At 55.2% G+C, this 17,660-nt stretch overlaps 7 protein-coding genes across 7 annotated transcripts; 3 read left to right on the top strand and 4 right to left on the bottom strand.

The window, feature by feature from the left end:
- Positions 1-16: 16 nt before the first annotated feature.
- On the top strand, positions 17-2,228 carry B0H18DRAFT_1116335 (uncharacterized protein; the record flags this gene model as incomplete). Its single annotated transcript, XM_048033416.1, has 11 exons — positions 17-339; positions 470-660; positions 729-807; positions 870-883; positions 940-1,070; positions 1,251-1,338; positions 1,531-1,603; positions 1,659-1,826; positions 1,887-1,931; positions 1,990-2,073; positions 2,135-2,228. 11 exons carry the CDS (start codon positions 17-19, stop codon positions 2,226-2,228), a joined length of 1,290 nt encoding a protein of 429 aa, XP_047896780.1.
- Positions 2,229-2,548: 320 nt separating this feature from the next.
- On the bottom strand, positions 2,549-2,990 carry B0H18DRAFT_872075 (uncharacterized protein; the record flags this gene model as incomplete). The annotated part of the gene is made up of 4 exons (XM_048040201.1): positions 2,549-2,587; positions 2,646-2,687; positions 2,740-2,846; positions 2,942-2,990. Coding segments are annotated over 4 exons (237 nt in total), but the record flags the coding sequence as incomplete, so codon positions are not given.
- Positions 2,991-3,162: 172 nt separating this feature from the next.
- B0H18DRAFT_989885 (Peroxin-3) lies at positions 3,163-5,396 on the top strand. Its single transcript, XM_048044977.1, has 8 exons — positions 3,163-3,379; positions 3,454-3,952; positions 4,004-4,088; positions 4,138-4,468; positions 4,519-4,629; positions 4,685-5,039; positions 5,097-5,310; positions 5,374-5,396. Exons 1-7 carry the CDS (start codon positions 3,222-3,224, stop codon positions 5,169-5,171), a joined length of 1,614 nt encoding a protein of 537 aa, XP_047896778.1. The 5' UTR covers positions 3,163-3,221; the 3' UTR covers positions 5,172-5,310; positions 5,374-5,396.
- On the bottom strand, positions 5,365-6,765 carry B0H18DRAFT_1116333 (oxidoreductase family protein; the record flags this gene model as incomplete). The annotated part of the gene is made up of 5 exons (XM_048033415.1): positions 5,365-5,889; positions 5,949-5,963; positions 6,027-6,044; positions 6,111-6,637; positions 6,714-6,765. The coding sequence occupies 5 exons, from the start codon at positions 6,763-6,765 to the stop codon at positions 5,365-5,367; spliced, it is 1,137 nt and encodes a 378-aa protein (XP_047896777.1).
- Positions 6,766-7,834: 1,069 nt separating this feature from the next.
- On the top strand, positions 7,835-10,484 carry B0H18DRAFT_1140539 (glycoside hydrolase family 1 protein; the record flags this gene model as incomplete). The annotated part of the gene is made up of 16 exons (XM_048035637.1): positions 7,835-7,898; positions 7,957-8,264; positions 8,319-8,417; positions 8,467-8,504; positions 8,567-8,689; positions 8,757-8,893; positions 8,961-8,999; positions 9,052-9,062; positions 9,146-9,290; positions 9,355-9,435; positions 9,489-9,512; positions 9,565-9,605; positions 9,669-9,688; positions 9,746-9,906; positions 9,967-9,988; positions 10,043-10,484. The coding sequence occupies 16 exons, from the start codon at positions 7,835-7,837 to the stop codon at positions 10,182-10,184; spliced, it is 1,455 nt and encodes a 484-aa protein (XP_047896776.1). The 3' UTR covers positions 10,185-10,484.
- An 886-nt stretch (positions 10,485-11,370) lies between these two features.
- Positions 11,371-12,918, bottom strand: B0H18DRAFT_989874 (uncharacterized protein). Its single transcript, XM_048044976.1, has 3 exons — positions 12,349-12,918; positions 11,887-12,279; positions 11,371-11,819 (listed from the first exon to the last, which is right to left on the bottom strand). The coding sequence occupies exons 1-3, from the start codon at positions 12,666-12,668 to the stop codon at positions 11,723-11,725; spliced, it is 810 nt and encodes a 269-aa protein (XP_047896775.1). The 5' UTR covers positions 12,669-12,918; the 3' UTR covers positions 11,371-11,722.
- Positions 12,919-12,942: 24 nt separating this feature from the next.
- On the bottom strand, positions 12,943-16,621 carry B0H18DRAFT_989870 (glycoside hydrolase). Its single transcript, XM_048044975.1, has 16 exons — positions 16,364-16,621; positions 16,008-16,308; positions 15,884-15,949; positions 15,695-15,826; positions 15,553-15,640; positions 15,445-15,500; positions 15,309-15,381; positions 15,222-15,254; positions 15,007-15,162; positions 14,759-14,941; positions 14,699-14,726; positions 14,402-14,612; positions 14,283-14,351; positions 13,734-14,229; positions 13,468-13,671; positions 12,943-13,409 (listed from the first exon to the last, which is right to left on the bottom strand). Exons 1-16 carry the CDS (start codon positions 16,497-16,499, stop codon positions 13,389-13,391), a joined length of 2,253 nt encoding a protein of 750 aa, XP_047896774.1. The 5' UTR covers positions 16,500-16,621; the 3' UTR covers positions 12,943-13,388.
- Positions 16,622-17,660: the final 1,039 nt, after the last annotated feature.

The following is a 17,660-nucleotide window of genomic DNA, read 5'->3' as shown; positions in this document are numbered from 1 at the left end:
AATACCCGTGCGCCGAATGCCCCGAGCGAGCCCCACCAAGGCGAGCGCGAAGCCCGCAAGGAGTACAGGTCGGAAGGCCGCTGCTCCGGGCGGAGAGGCTTCACCCGCGAAGACAAGCAGGAAGAGTGGAACCCGCGGATCCGGCAGGAAGGGGAAGGGGGTGGCCAGCGACCCCGAGGAAGGTCATGAGGGGCCTCGCGATGGTGCCGCGGATGACGACGGGGGGTCGGAGGAGGAGTATGGGGAGGAAGAGGAGGTCGAGGCCGTCTTGGACAGTGACGCGTTGGATGACTCTCCGGACGAGCTGCCTGTGGTCGGGCGAAGCGGAAACGCGAGTCGGTTGGTGGCGCGAAGGCTACTCGCAAGAAGCGCAGGAGCGTCACAGACAAGTCATACAAGTATGAACGCGATGATGATGATGACGAGCCCTCGCTGGACAGCGACGCATTGGATGAGGACGACGACGTAGGCGCGAAGAGGACGCGGAAGCGCGCGTCGGTGGCGAAGAAGGTCACGCCGAAGAAGGGATCACCAAGGAAGATCTCACCGAAGAAGCGGAAGCAGGAGGAGAGCGGGACGAGGATGCGGACGACGGACTGGACCTGAAGGACGGCCAGGAGGTCGTCGGTGTGGTTGTACAGGCGCCGAAGACTGGGCGAGGTGCGTGGCCAACTTCGTGTCGTTCGCGCCTGGGACAAATCAGTTCGCGCATTGACTGTCTGCTGCAGTCCCGCCAGGCCGGATATCCAAGAACACGCTAAACTTCCTGACCGAGCTCAAGAACCCAGAGTGTAACGATCGCGAGTGGTACATACGCCACGTTCTCCGCACTCGCCGTTCACTCATACTGATCCCCTTCACGCTGCCAGGTTCAAGCTACACGGTGCGCAGGCCGCCTTCTCGCACACCGCTACAACTCTGACGCGTGCGAACCCACAGAGCCCGTCTACCGTCTCGCGGAGAAAGAGTTCAAGGACTTCATCGACGCGTTCACGCCCCTGCTCATCGAGGTCGACTCCCAGATCCCGCACCTGCCACCAAAGGACGTAATCCACCGCATTTACCGCGACGTGCGTGTCTGCCGTATCCCCTTCCCAGCCTCGTATTCTCCTCTACCCATGCCGTACACCCTTCACACTCCCAGCGCGTCCCTTCAGCCCATCTGTCTTGGCACCATTCTTCCGCGCTTCTCGGGCGGGGGATCATCCTGAATGAACGCGCGTGCTGATTGAGTTACGTTGTGTGGGTAGATTCGCTTCAGCAATGACAAGACGCCGTACAAGACCGGGTTCTCTGCCAGCTTTTCGAGGAGCGGGCGGAAGGGCATCTTCGCCCACTGTGCGTCGTTCAATTGTCTTCCCCGTGTGCGAGTTGCCGATTGACACTTTGGCTGGCTAGACCATGTGTGAGTCGGCTTCTCCGCTGTCTTGAAGTTGTCTCTAATGACGATGATTCTGACGCGCGGGACTGCAGATTAAGTGAGTCTTGCTGTTGCGACTGGGATCGTGGAAGTGGCTCACCGCTTCGCAGTCAAGCCAGGTGGTGAAAGCCTGATCGCGGCAGGGGCATGGCAGCCAGGCAAGAACGAGCTCGCGACGATTAGGTTAGCCCACTTCCCGCATCGTACTCCTGTCAACCTAGTTGACTGTGCCATGCAGGAACAACATCATCCGCTCACCTAGGCGTCTGCGCAACATCATCTCCGCGCGTGACTTTGTGCGCTACTTCGGGGACCCGAAACCAGACGCGAAGGGCGGGCGCAGCAGTATCTTTGGGCGGGAAGACGAACTGAAGAATGCACCCAAGGGCGTGGCGAAGGACCATCCGTACGTGTTCGCTCAAACGTGCACACTTGGGTGTGGGTCGCTGACGAAGACTGCGTTCAGGGATATTGACTTGCTCAAGTGCCGGTCGTTCGCTGTAGTGCACTGGTGAGCGACAGTTCGCAAAGGGGATGGATGGACGAGTGTGGAGACTCACTGGTATCAGCTTCCTGGACAGCGAGGTGTTAGCACCTGGTTTTAAGGAGTCACTCTGCAAGATCGTGCAGGTCGTCAAGCCGTTCGTGCATTGGTAGACATTCCCTGTTGTCTTTACAGGCTCTGGGTCGTGCTCATGCCTCATGCTCTTGCAGTCTCAACGACATGATGACGATTCAGGATCAAGATAGCTCCGACGACGACGATGAAGAGGAAGGCGAAGGTGATGACGATGAGGAAGGCGAGTGAGATGGGGATGGTAGTCAATATCTTGATTTGTATGACCTCGCATTCCTCTTGGTTTGGTCACCCTATGCTTGCTCCTGGTTGTCGTCCTGGATATGTATGTACTGTACCTCCGCTCGTAATGTACCCACCTTATAACGACCCGATAGCATGGTTTTGGAGGTTATAGATAATTTTGGGCTGGCTAGTAAGAGGACACGGTCGTCGATGTGATGTGGAACCATGGCTACCTCGTCGTCTGGTCTTGTCCGGACAGTCAGGCGTGGCTGGGGACAAGCAACGCGCCACGAAGCAATTCATTCTAGCATCCTGGAAGTCCATATCTACTCGGCTTTCCGCTGGTCCCGATACTGCTTCGCCCACTGGAACAATTCGGCTTGTATGTCAGTCACGAACCTGGAATATAGGCTGATGTCGTACCAGCATCGAGGGTATGGGCCGTACAGGCTCGATATACCTGACCTAGCAGTGAACTGTTCAGAGACGAGACATGGGCATAGCAGGGCGAACATACCTCCTTCTCTGCGGTATAACTCCAGCCGGCGTAGACGACCGCGAGGATACCGGCGAAAGAAACGGCGGTGTTGGACTTCCAGTTCGAGGGGCGAGTCCACCAGCCACCTGTGTGTTACGATATGTGACAAATTGTGTAGTTTGTGTAGTTTGTGTGATGGGACGATGAGTTGAACGCAGGACTCGAGCGGGGAGCAACGTACCAGCTGGTGACCAGACTTGCTTGGGATACGGATATCTCGCGCCTCCTCCCTACGAAGACTGCCTCGATTATCGGTCCTTCGATCTATGAAAGCTGCGACGTACCATTGTGTTTGATTGTCGGAGACGAAGTGGTGGTCGGTTATAACAGGTCGAGTACTCAAACACGTGGATGCGGGGGGCGACTCAGTGAGGCGCTCAGCGGCAGACTGCTTTCCCCGCCGCTCTCTTTCCTCTACTCCAGATGCCCTTCTAGAGCGTTCGTCAATTCATCCCAACAACATGCTGAGTGGCCTAGCCAGTTATTTCAAGGAACGCAGGTCAGGTCTGCAGAGAACGGCAGGCTATGTAGGCGGGGCGTACTTGCTGGGGCAGTATGCCCTGGGACGGTTGGAGGACGTACGAACAACAGTCATGCAAGACCGATCCGCACGAGACAAGTGAGTTCGCAAGGTCATGTAACAGCGTGTACCGGCTGAGCTTACGCAGTGTCTTGCTAAACGCAATTTCGTAGTCTACGCCGGAGGTTCGAGCAGAACCAGCAGGACATCTCTTTTACTGTCATGGCCCTCCTCCCAACACTTGGCAGACATATCTTAGAGGGTATGGATGTTGAGGGAGTCACCTGCGAACTCCAATCGTACTCCAAGTCTGCCAAGTCATCATCCGAATCGCCGTCCGCCGTGCCAGCGTCGGAGTCCAGTCTCACAAGCAGTATGGAACTGGTTTCCAAACCGCACCATCCAGACCACTCCGAGAACAGCTCCTTCTCAATGCTGCAGTCGGTCGAGGAGAACGGAGTGGCGACGCCGACGGACCTGTCCGCATCGTCCGCCAGCTGGGTCGACCAGTTCTCGTCCATGCAGTCATCTCAGGTCGCCAATGGTTCCGCGCCGGAGGTGCCACCAAACGGTACCAATTTACAAATGCCTCGATTGGGTGCCGATCTGGGTCTGTCGGACTCCGTTCTCTCAACATCGACGAGTTCATCGTCAAGCGTAGCACCCGAAGCTGTGAGCGCCGCTTCGGGCATCTCCATTGCAGAGTGATATTGACCAGTCTAGTCTCCACCAGAGAACGGCTCTGCACATACCACTGATACCCCGCCGAAGAGCAAGGCAGAGCTGTGGAAAGAAGTCAAGATACTAAGTGAGTGATCGATTGGTGCGCTATATAACCTATCTGACACCCTTTGCAGCATTTACACGGACATTAACCATCATTTACTCTATGACCCTGCTGACGCTCTTCACGCATATGCAGCTTAGTATACTGGGTCGTTCCAAGTATATACACTCCATCATCCAGGCGGAACAGGAAGAACGTCTGCGAGAGCAGATGATGGATGCCTCTCTTTTCTCTCTGCTATGGAACGGCGATGTTTCCGAAGAAGCAGAGACGCAGAGTGCCGAAGTCATTAGCGAGGAGACGGAGAGGAAGTATCTCACCCTCAGCTGGTGGATATTGCACGTAGGATGGAAAGATGTGGGCGAGAGGGTGAGGCGTGGCGTCGAAGAGGTCTTTGAAGGGTACTGTTCAACTGGTCCACGTATGACTCGTATGACTGATACCTCTGCAGCGTCTCCTTGAAGACCAAGTTCACCATCAATGATATGTTTCGCCTAGTCAGCGACGTGCGCCGTCGAGTCGAGTATGAGGTCACATTCGAAGGTCACGAGCGACGAATAAAGTCAGGCAAGCCTCTCTATCATTTGTGTCCGTGTCTCACGAAATGGCTCGTCTAGCTTCATGTCGACTCTTCTCCCTCCCACGTCTGAAACACTCCACCATGTCTTAACTCAAGGCGGCATTCCCGCCGACATCGTTGGTGCATTAGACCCGAAGTTCGAATCTCTGCTATCCGAGGCGCGATCACATATCATGTCAGCTTCATTCCAGCATGTCTTGGAAGCCTGCCTCGATCAAGCGACCGAAACGCTATTTTCTGGGTTGCGGAAGCATGTGTTCAGTGGCACCTCTGGGCCGTTGAATTTTGAAGACAATGATGAAGAGGTGCGCGAGAGGCTGGCGGCGATGCTACCTGGTCTTGCTCGGTGGTGTCATTTGGCCCTAGAAGGACTGCCGAATGAGATGGTTGACGTATGTCTCCGTGTTTCATCTAGTGTTGAATTGCTCATCACGTTGCAATTATCACAGAATCTATCGAGTCTTCGGGAAACCGCAGCATTCTCTGCTATTATCTACTCTAGTTATGAGGATCGCTTCTCATAATGACCATGGTTCAATTGCAGTAATCTCACTCACACTGAATAATAACTTCACGACAGTGGAACGCAGGTGCATAATCGTTGACTTTCTCAGCCGTACTCCAGGACACTGCCCCTCGTGTCTCTTTCTCTCTCAAATGAACGTATGCTATCGTACACGAACTTCCATGTTATCTGTGCTTACATCCCTCTCCTTCCTACGCCAGCTTGATCAGCTTCTCGACATCTATCGGTGAGCCTTTACTGTTCAGGGAAGCCTCGATGAATGCGACATCCCGTAATGCGCCCAACGGTGTCCCCAATCCGTTATCCGACCCGTTGATCGCATTGACGAAGAACTGTATCTCGTTCGGCACTCCATCGGAAACTTTGTCGATGATCTCCTCCGTCTCTCCGGTGACGTTCCCATGTTTGTCCTTCTTTGCGGTGACAACGGTGACGCGCATGCCACCCACAGACTTCGGTCCGTCAACGATCTTGACCGAGGCCACAGAAAGCCAACCATCGGTACCGACAATCGTGGTGCCCTTCGCTGCGCGCTCAGAAGCTGAAGCGGTCGGTGCACCCCAAGTGAGGTCAAGGACACCATGCGACCCGTCGGCAGACTGGACGATCGCATTGATCGTGTCCTCGGGTTTGAGGAATTCTCGATTGAGCGAGGCGAAGCCAGACACGATCTTGATCGGGCTGGGGAGCATTGTTCGCAACGCCGCGAGGGTGTGCTGGATCGCGGATAATGTTTGGGCAAGGTTCGGAAACATGGCAACCACGGCTTACTCACCACTCCACCATCGAGCTTCGTCCCCCCTTGTTGTCAGCGACAGTGCACCCTGGACCTGAAGTTACGAGAGGGGCTTACCAAGAACCCGCCTTGATACTGCGTAGTGTGGACATCGTCGTGAGCATTTGACCCTTGCGCATGTCTGAATCGGAGTCTACTCACGTCTGGGATGGTGCGCCAGGGTGTGTTATACCACTTGGAACTAGTGTCCATGTAGTTCACAACGCGGGCGTTGTAGAAGGAGACCTTCCCTATCTTGCCATCACTAATCGCCTTCGCGGCCACCTGGTAGGCAGACTCCGTCTCAAAATTCTCCGCGACGCGCCAGATCAGGCCCTTGGGCTTGTAGTCGGTCTCGTAATCCTTGATGAGCTCCAGGCCAGACGCGACGTCTGGAGCGACTGGCTTCTCGCTGAGGACGTGTTTTCCTGCCCCTAACGCCTTCCGGATGATACTCGGCTGCGTCGTGATGGGGAGCACGACGATGACAGCCTGGATGTCGGGGCGTGCGAGGAGCGCATCGAGGTTCCCGTTGGGGGCGGCATCGAAGTACACGTCTGGCTTCGATGTGAGCTTGAGCGCTGCTTGCGCCTCCTCTGCGAGCGAGGCTGCGCCCTTCTCTGAGCGGGAGTAAATCGCCTTCAACTCGACGACCGAGGGGCCCACGGTTGCAATCGCAGGTAGGTGAGCTGATTAAGATCAGGAACGATGGGAGGTGAGTGTTAGTTTGTCCCCGTGTTCCGTGCTACAGCGTATCGGGCTCACCTTCTTTGGCGAAGATGCCCGAGCCAAGGATGGCGATACCTGTGGGTGCCATGAGATTCAGTTATACGTGGTGGTCGATCTGAAGTTGCGTGTCGTGCCAAGCGGGCAGACAGGCTGAGGTTTAATACAATGTCGCAGCTCAAGATTGTAGCGATCTCAACGACGTGGCCGGAGTTCCTTGTACTTCCGTGTCACCAGAGCCAGCGCGCGTGCTGCCAAATGCTGCCAGGCGGGAAAATGCAAGGTACCTACGGCAAGCGCGCCGTGGCCCGTGGATGCCAGAATCTTGCACTCTGCGGGGTAATGTCGGCTGCTCCGGAGAGGAGCTCGACATCACCTGTCGCGAGCAGCTCGGCGCGGCAGTCGAATGGCTGCGCGTTATCTTATCTTGCTACTGTTGGAATCTCTCGGAAGAAACTATTGAGCACCGAGGAGGCTTCTTGTAAGCTCGGAAATTGACGTTCTGTTGGCGAAGATGAGCAAATCGCGAGAACTGCACGGGTGGCTCTTGCGTTCGTTGGGCTAGTAGACGTTCATTGAGAGCGCTCCACATTGTCTTGACTTTACACGGTGCACATAGGTATTCGCCCGTTTCATCAATCCGATGGGATGCCCATCTAGGCCCGCTGGGTTTTCAGCCGTACACACACGAGCAAGCTGCGCAGGTTGCCGTCGTGAGGACCAGGAATGAGTAGTAGAACCTTCGCATGCTACTGCGACTTGGCCGAACTCTGGGGAAAAGGTCCGTGTCAGCGGGGACTCGGACGTCGTGAAGAGAATCGCATCTGAGTCTGCCCAAGTCCACAATCGCCTTCAACCTCCCAAATTTTATGTCAGCGCAGGTGAGCATCGCCCTACAATCTGTGCACCCCCGGAATAACCAAGCGCCTCCCTCAGGCCCCAGAGCTTTGTGAGTTATGTTGTCGCTCCCGAAGACCACTGCCGCATGTGCCTCTCCAGTCTACTATACCCGGATTAACCTCGGGACTCCTCACCGGGTATACGGATGGGTATGAGATCCAATCGGCTGGAGCAGGTGTCGCAGCAGCATACATAAGAGAGCAGGGCGATAAACATGGGCAGCACCTTGGTCTCTGGACACTGTCGGACCTTTCTCAGACATGAGCAGCGCAACAATCTCCAAAACCAAACTCCCCAAGGATTTCTTGTGGGGTTTCGCAACAGGTGAGCCGGTCTCCTCGCACGGCGCCCGTCTGTTCAAATGGCTTATACATATTACAAGCGAGCTTCCAGATCGAAGGCTCCTTAGATGCGGATGGGCGAGGCAAGTCGATTTGGGACGACTTTTCGCGTCAGCCGGGCAAGACACTTGACGGCGGGAACGGGGACGTCGCGACAGACTCGTACCGCCGCTGGGAGGAGGACATAGACCTGCTTGTGTCTTACGGGGTGAAGGCGTACCGCTTCTCTATCGCGTGGTCACGCATTATACCGCTCGGCGGCCGTAATGACCCTGTGAACGAGAGCGGCATACAGTTCTACTCCAAAATTATTGACACTTTGCTGGCGAAGGGGATCACACCATTTGTGGTATGTATGCAGCGTGCTGGCAGGTGACACCCCCTTATAATTTTGATTCCGCAGACAATCTACCACTGGGATCTACCGCAAGCTCTGCAAGACAGGTACAACGGGTGGCTCAACAAGGATGAGATCGTACCCGACTTTGTCAACTACGCGAAAGTAAGGCCGTTGCAACTCACTTCTCCGCGCAGCTTCTGATGCTCGACAGATCTGTTTCGAACGCTTCGGCGACCGCGTGAAGTACTGGTGCGTTCTCATGTAGATACTTCTCAAGCGAAGACATCGCTCACGCTAAGCTCCGGCTTTAGGCTCACATTCAACGAGCCCTGGTGCATCTCCATCCTCGGCTATGGCCGTGGTGTATTCGCACCGGGTCGCTCGAGTGACCGTGTACGCAGCCCCGAAGGCGACTCGGCGACTGAACCGTGGATGTACGTCTCCCGATACTGCGCACACCTGAGCCTATTTGCTCAATGTACCCGCTGGTCGCCACGACAGAGTCGGACACAGCGTGATCTTGGCGCACGCTTATGCCTCGAAGCTGTACCGTGAGCAGTTCAAGCAGGCGCAAGGTGGCCAGATTGGCGTCACACTCAATGGCGATTGGATGATGCCATATGATGATACCCCAGAGAGTACGCGCATCTTCACCGTGCTGAAGAGGTGATGGTGCTACCGTGCTGATATGTGCTTGCTCTGCAGATATAGAAGCAGCTCAACATGCACTGGACGTTGCAATCGGTTCGTCTATGTACCATCTCTCCTAACGGATCGTATTGACCACTTTTCACAGGATGGTTTGCTGTGCGTATCATATTGTCCTCTTACCCACTTTCACTCCCTAGAATGTACAATGGACGAGACCCTGACTGTGTTATTGCTCTCAGGACCCGATCTATCTCGGGCATTACCCGGAGTATCTCGGCGTCATGTTGGGCGATCGGCTCCCGACATTCACGCCCGAAGAGCTCACCGTTGTGAAAGGCTCCTCCGAGTTCTATGGCATGAATACATACACCACCAATCTTTGCAGTCAGTCCTTTCTTTTACATCATCACGCTGCGTGAACCCTGCTTTACACCCTCCTGTCGCCCAGAGGCTGGTGGAGAAGACGAGTTCCAGGGAAAGGTCCAATACACATTTACTCGGCCTGACGGGACGCAGCTCGGTACCCAAGGTGAGCAGCATTGCTTCAACGCGGAAAGCAGCGATGTGACGTGATTTACGCAGCACATTGCGCCTGGCTCCAAGACTGTAAGATTCCGGATCGCCTGCTTCCAGTAGATCCTAATTCAATCGCTCATAGATGGGCCCGGGTTCCGCGATCTACTTAACTATCTCTGGAAGGTAGGTATCTATGTTTCCCTAATGCAAATGGCCGTTGATCACTGACGATTCTGCGTCTCACAGCGCTATGGCAAGCCCATCTAGTGAGAATGTCCCGTTGCTTTGTCTCAAAACGTACCCTGGCTAACTACCCTGACTAGCGTGACCGAGAACGGGTTCGCCGTCAAAGACGAGACGAGCAAGCCCATTGAGGAGGCGTTGTCTGACAAAGACCGCGTGCACTACTTCCAGGGCACGACATCTTCGCTGCTCGCTGCCGTGAACGAGGACGGCGTTGACATCCGGTCCTACTTCGCGTGGAGTAGGTCACCGCATCGTCTCGTTGATGCGCGTCGCTGACGACGTACCTCACTCGTCGCAGGTCTGCTTGACAACTTCGAATGGTTGACGCTTCCTCCGATAGGTATTCAGTTGGGCTGACTTCGTACATGACACAGGGCGGACGGCTACACCACCCGTTTCGGGGTAACCTACGTCGACTACGACAGCCAGAAGCGCTACCCGAAGGATTCCGCGCGCTTCATCTGCAAGGTTGGCCCACCCCTTCTCCTCCCACTGTTTGTCCTTGCAGCTCGCTAACGTGGTCCACCCGAACATGACAGTGGTTCAAGGAGACCGTCGAGAAGGATGAGCCCCCCGCACCGCGGCGCAAAGGCCCGCTCGCCGCGCTGGCGGCGCGCCTGGTCAACGCTGTCAAGGCTTGAGTCTGAGCTGGGTGCCCGATGTTGTGCGGTGAGCAGGAAGGAGCATCTATTATCGATACGGACATTCATATACGGATGTACTATGTGTATGTATACACGCTACATGTGACCGAGAGGCGTTGGGTGATCTTCTAGTGAAGGCTCTCACAAACCTGTGTCAAATACTATGCGGTTTGCCAAATCTTTGCTCTAGGCGTCGTGCGATTCGAGAATGACGTTAGAGCGCCGGGGAGAATTCATCAATTCTTTCTCCATGCTCACTAGCTCGATGCAATGGCAGACAACACATACGTTCTATGTTCGCGTAAGTAGTCACCAAGCACCTGCGCATCGATATTCATCAGCTTGTCTCAGACTCAACCCAACCCAAAACTTACGAGCCACGAATCCACATTCGGGCATACAAACTTGGCATGACCAGCTTGAGTCTACTCGGGCCGTCGCATTCAGAACGGTGTGCCAGTGTTGTGTGTGGATTTGTGGGCGTCAGCCCCGAGTCACGGTCAAGTTGGGAGTTGTTCGATCATCGTGTATACGGTACTTAGTACTTGGCGACATATCACGAAGGTGCCTCAAGAGCGATATTGGCTCTAGAATCCGTGTATCTTGTTATCAGCTTGACGACGTAGGATAGAATCGGAGCGTCTCATCCTCCACCGTATACACTCAGCCTGGATTGGCCGGTAGTCGAGCGTGGGGCTCTGATGTTCTGGTAGTACCCGGTGACATTCATGATTACGCCCTGATCCTGTGTCGGCGTCGCGGTGAACGCGAAAAAGCAAAGACAAATGAGAAAATGAAAGACACACCGCAAGCAAGCCATTGAGGACGTACTGGCCGCCATACTCGCCCTCGTGCGACATGCCTCACCCAAAGAAAGGTCCGAACGGCAATGGTGCATCGTAATGTAGTCGCTGTAGTCGCCTCGGGAGAACGTTGGCACGCTCGAGTGGGACCTGTTGGTCATCTGTGCAGCAGATGTCAACTCACAGTCAGCCTGAATCGATATCGTTAGTTACTTACATCCCTTCGCACACGGCCCTCGACCATCATCGGCAGCGGAACGTGATATGCACTCAACGTAGATTAGGTATGTTGTGCAGCAGTAGGTAGCATCACTATAGTATGACAAGGTGATAAGGCCCATTAGTATAGTAAGATGAGTAAGTGTCCAGAGTCCCTGCTAAATTAGCCCAAAGTATGAGGGAAGCTTCGACCACAATCCCTTTTGTATGGCGTGCATCCTCGTTGTCAACTTCGGAGAACATTCGCCGCAGATGGTATATCTGGTACTAGTACACAGGGTGGGGATGCATCTCAATATTCGTCCCCACATCTCAACAGGCTGTCGCGACGACACCAACATTCGTCCGTCTTCCCACCACGCTCTGCCTAAGTCTGCCCAGAGTAGTCTCATGCCCGGCAAGCACTGACCGACATGATCGCCCGAAAGGCCGAAACCGTCCACCGCTGGGACGGATAGCACCGCCCTGCTGTGGAAATCGCGTATCTGCTCGAGCCCGCGGACGAACCGCGCGATGTCAGCTCGCGGAAGTTCCTCGAATACACGGTCATACTCGTCGACCTTGAATTCGGCGCACGTCAATGCATAGAACAGAGGTGTCAGAACCTCCACGTCGTTGCACCCGTCTTCCCTGAGCAATATGATGATGCGAGCAGGGTGGATGAGCGGCGAGGCTTTCGCACCAGCGGTAGGATCTCCCTGGACATTTGTTGCTGGACCACCCCCACCACCAATAAGTCCGAAAAGTCTGGGCACTCGACTGAGACCGTTCCTTTGCTCCAGTAAAATTTTTGCGTCATGCGCATCCAGATCGGCAGGCCACTTCCCTCTGATCAGAGTATAGATCTCCGTGAGGGTGCGCTCGATGCGATACTTCGTGGACATGCGAAATATGCTTGTCACCAATGAGAGCTCGTCGGCGACCAATTCGAGGCGATCCACGCGACTGCACGGCAGTTCACACCAGGCACATCAGATCCACAACACCCACGAGCAGTGAACTAGCACTACTCACAGGTCATTGTACACGATCTTCAGCAACGTTTCTACGTCCTCCTTTGTATGGTCCAGCGCGATGTGGAGACACCCACGCAAGACGTCTGGCTTGCGGTCTTCCTCCCCGTTCGTCTCGAGCATCTCGCGCAGTACCGGCGAATTCTTGGACAGAACCGAGCGATGCGCGCGGAATAACATATTCTCGCAGCTGAGGATGACATTGCCGTCATCGTAGTAGAGCGAAGGGTGCTCGACTACCGCGCTCTCATCGGTGTTGCCGTCCAAATCGTCCGGTCGTGGACGTTTGCGGCTCGACTGTGCTGCGTTCTGTGAAGACATATAGAAGCAAGAAGATGGGGAAGGCCGCAGTGTTCAATTGGAATCCCCTCTTCCTCCAGCTCCTCCTCCTCCTCCCAGTTCTGAGCGAATTGGCGCGTTGGATGCTCCGGCTCTGCTGGCGCCCGAGGGAGTTATGAGTGAGAGTCGCAAGGATGCAGGTAGCTTTGGCTTAGTACGCTGCACACGTCGTTCCTCGGGGTGTAGCACGAGAAATGAGGGCAACGGAGTCTTCAAAGCGGCCTGAGAGGCGAGACACAAGCGAGATGCATAAGTTGAGTACTTTCCTTTTTCGGAAGTGGTGTCACCACGTGACTGACGCGTCGCGCGACGCGCCGGTCCTCCTTCCGCGTAGCCACAACCCATCTACATCCACCCCTCTTCCGCGCCTAGTAAGCTATGCATCTGCTATGGTCATGCATGACCGTGCGCCTGCCACCGGTATCCGATGAGGTGCGAGACAATCGACCCCTAGGCTCGTGCGTTAACTGTCTGTACAACAGTGAGAATAGACACAGTAGCCTAGACATAGACAAGTGGGGGCCTCTCCTAGTGTATGATGTCAAGCGCAACTGGCGCGTCACGGTTGAGTGACTAGCTGCTGAGTGTCCAAATGAAACATCATCAGTCCTCCCATACTGCACTACTTCTGCACTATTAGTGCATAGTCCGACCTAACAAACACATGAATTTTCGAAGTGGTAACAGACGAGCGGTGTTATCTTAACTTGACCATGAGCTCGTCTTCATAGACAGAAGCATTCAGCGAGGATTGGCGTAACGAGATGCGAGACGAACACACCATATACAGCTTCGCCGAGCTTGCGCCAACTTGCAGTTGAATTTCCCCCTCGGTGATATACCAGAGCTGGCGCTCTGTGCTCCACAGCGAAAGGTCCTTGCGCCGCAGCGCAAATGTCGCTGTGCGTGTCTCACCAGGCGAGAGGGCCTTCAGCTTGTCGAAGCCCCGCAGCCAGATCCCAGGGCTGTCTGGGAATGTAGCATACTGCAAGGAGAACGCTCGGAGGATTAGTAGCTACCATGGTGCGAGACACAACGAGAACGCACCAGCTGAGCGGCTTCGGACGCAGTGACGTTCCCTGTGTTCGTCACCTGCGCCGTCACCTCCGCAATGATATCGTACAGACTGTTGCTCCCGTCGCTGTCCTCGAACGGCTCATTCGTCTTCTGGATCGTGCTGTTGTCCGCCTCGTACACGCTCCGAACGGAGATATTGTTGTAAGCAAACGTGGAGTACGACAGGCCGTAGCCGAATTCGAAGCGCGGCGTGATGTTGTGCGCACTGAACCAGCGGTAGTCGATCAGCGTCGACTCGGTGAAGTTGGCTTGTGGATTGAGGACCGGATCATCCGAGATTGTGTTCGGGGGATAGTCGTCGAGAGAGCGGCCGATCGTGTAGGGCAACTTTCCACTTGGAGAGACGTCGCCGAACAGTACATTAGCGATGGCGTCGCCGGATTCTTGACCAGGGAAGTGGGCGGCGACGACAGCGGTCACGTGGGGATTGTCGATCCATGCCTCCACGAGAACGGGGCCGCCGGCGCTGGGCTCAGTCAGCATCTCAGTACGCCAGTCAAGAATACCGGAAACTCGTACTGTATGACCACGATGGTGTTGTTGCAAACTGCCGCGACGGTTTCGATCAGTAATTCCTCATCGTGGTCACTGTCGCAATCAGTCAGCTGGAAGACATGGTATCGTCTGCGAAGACCTACAGATAGAGAGTAGCACGGTCCACGCCCTCCATCGTGTACGCACTCACGAACACAATCGCAACATCCGCCATGGATTCCGCCACGGTATACGCGATCACGTCGTACGCCGTATCGTTGAACACCGCGTAGACCTGCGAGTTCATCCGGCGGGCACGATAGTTGATCGCCTCGTAAGGCGTAACGATGGTCGGTGGGATCGCCCAACCCGAGCCTCCACCCAGGGTGAGCGTGCCGTTGATATTCCAGGTGGGGTACTCGTTGTCGCCCCCGCCGTCCAGCGCCCCAGCTCATTCGCACCTGCGTCCGTCCCGATAATCGCTAGCACCTTCGGCGCGCGCAGGGGAACGCGCCGTCCACGTTCTTGAGTAGTGTCGCGGAGTCCTCGCCGATCTGCCTGATGAGCGCCATTGTTTCAACTTTCCTGACGTCGCGCCAGTACACGTCGTCCGTGATGTAGACAGGATCGACATTGAAGGTGACAGCTGGAGGTGGATTGTCTGCCTGCCCAGAAAAGATCCAAGGAGTTAGGAGGCGAATGGCCTAAGTAGGTTGTCAGTTAATCATGGATGGTGCCAGAGAGCTTGAAAGGGAGTGTTTGGACGTACTGCATCGTCCACTCGAGACTCGGAAACAACGCCGGATTCGACGTACGGAATAAGACCATCCCCCCACCACAGACCAAAGATTCCGAGGAATGCGACGCCAGGCATGGCGATATCGAGTCCACCGTTAATGAACTCTGTATCACTCCAGACCCCTCCCTGAATAAAGACCACTGTCGGCGCGGACACTAAGAGGATTGATCGCGCGATAGACATACCCAATCTGACATTATACCGCCCTGGAAGTTAAGCTATATGCGGGCGAGGTCAACCTAGTACGGGTTATGGCGTGTAGTCCCACGTACCTCGCCCTTCAGGATGTTGTTCTGGGTGTAGGCATTGGCACATGCATGTGTCTCGTTGACTTCGTTGTACGAGCTATGCGAAGTTCAAACCGTCCTCAAACAATGTGGCGCAGGCAGAAGCCAATCCAGCACCTACCACATAACGTAGCCAGTACCGGCGCGGACTGCTTCAGCGAACCCCCACAAGTACAGCTATGCGGGATATGAGTTCAGGCATGCGGAGAAAGCAATTCGCAACTTGTACCTCATGTAGGGCCTTATTGTCGATGTTCGATGAGATGGGAGCTTGGATGTTAATAGGATCAATCACATCCAACACCGAGTAAGGATTTCTGAGCAACAAATTTCAAGACGGCTCAGGGAGGCGATGAAGCTCATCTACTAACCGGAAAGTCTCTTGCTCATAGCCGACGTAGTGCTTCGCTGTGGTAAGTACACCAGCGTCTTGCATGCCTTTGACGGTGGCGTAGGCAGCTTCTCCAGTGGCATATGCGTCATCGAAGAACCCCTCAAAGTTACTACGTAGGCGGCATATGGGCCAACGGAGTTCAATTTGTGAGAAGGATACGACTCACCGGCCACCACGCGGACTGCGTCCGAGAGGTCCACCCGTGACGGGAGACAGCGCAATATTAACACCCCTTCGAAACAATATGAGCACTCAACATTCGGATGGCTACCCCGATGGAACATGCTCACTGATCGAAGAATTCCTGTCCCATGGCATGGCCGCGTTGATATATCAGATCCCTGTCCCAGGTCGCGGCAACAGCCTGCCCCGCGGGGAATTGGGACACGCCCAGAACGGGGCGCACCCCGGCGGGCCCGTCCTCGAGACAGAGTGCAGGGACGCCAAGTCGTTCGACCGCGCCCGTGTTACCGACACAACGACCATCGTGGCCTGTGATGAGATTGACCTTCTCCTCGAGCGTCATTTGGGCGACGAAGGCTTGGGCGCGCGAGAACGCGTCTTTCCATGCGTTCCCACCAGTCGCGTTGGCTGGCAGTGCGGATAAGATTTTACTTTCGCGGGACGCATAAACTGTGGTACGTACGTGCTGGCCATGCCTCGGGCGAGTTGTCGGAGAGCGTGGTTGAGCCCGCACCGTCGCGCAGGAGGATGTCACCCAACGACAGTGTGACAAAGAGTGAAAGAGTGACAATGAGCAAGGAGAGTACTGTTGAATGCATATTGTGACAGCTTAGAGAGGTTCAACCGAGTTACAGGGATGCCCGAACGAGACCTCGTCTCAATGCATCCGGGTTGCGAGCCCTAGCTTCGCCGCGGTCTTTAGGAACCAGGGAACGCTCACGATGCGCAGCCTGAGGTAGACAATCATGTGTAAGTGCCGAGTCATGCGGCTGGATCATCAGAAGTACTGCCATACGTACGTTGTGCCGTGACAGAATGACTGTATGCGCCTTGTGATCAGCGAGGACCTTCGGATGTCTCAGTCGCCAGCGGGGATCACCAGCGTGTATAAGATCCGGGTTCCGAACGTCAACGTTTGACAGTCGTCAAACGGGCTATGGCGGTTGTGTGCGAACGTGCGCGCGGTGACCTCAGAAGAAGAGTAAGTTGAGGAAGGTCTCAAGGTATCTATCACAAATCAGAAGGCCGCGGTTTCTGCTGCAGAGGAGTATGCCCATGAAAGAACCATACCGCACGCAATCCGTCAGCGCGTGAGCTCCCGTGAGTGACGTCCAGCGAAGCGCCTCAGGTGTATGCGATACAGTATATCGACGCCGCCGGCGGACAGCCTGAGCCTCGCTACCAGTGGCACGACCGGCCGTGACGCTGCTTGCCAATATTGACGACCACCAAAAAAATGAGGCACCGTACCCTGGGCCTGAGCTTGAGGCTTGATGCGATGGTAATGAGGAGAGAGGTCAATATTCAGAGCTTCAGTCGTCGACACTTGATAGTGTATACATTATGAGTTTCGCCGCCGTGACAACCGACGGGCGTCGTGTCACTGATCACATGACTGTGACCGACGCGTCGAATGCTTTGCGACCGTCACTCCTACATACGCGAGTTGCTCTCCCTTGTGTCTCTCAGGCCGCTTACTTGAAGACTCCTTTGCCCTCCTTTGCCCGCGATACTCCCTCAGGCCGCACAAACTACGTGTGCGACGTATCAAGCAGAAGCTACCGGATACATCGCGTCTCTCCCTCATAGCCCACCGTCTCTTTGGAACGGAGCTAATTCATCGAGCATCCGACATGCCCAATGGCCAACAACCGGGAGTACATCCTTCCCCGCATTCTTCCCTCTCTTAACCCCCATGGGCACAGCCCAGCTAAGTTGCAAACGTCCACGACCGGACAATTCGGAAGATAATAACTAGT

Source organism: Fomitopsis serialis (genome assembly GCF_022376445.1).
Source record: "Fomitopsis serialis strain Sig1Antser10 chromosome Unknown B0H18scaffold_13, whole genome shotgun sequence".
NCBI lineage: Eukaryota > Fungi > Basidiomycota > Agaricomycetes > Polyporales > Fomitopsidaceae > Fomitopsis > Fomitopsis serialis.
This window is presented reverse-complemented; position numbering and strand designations above follow the sequence as displayed.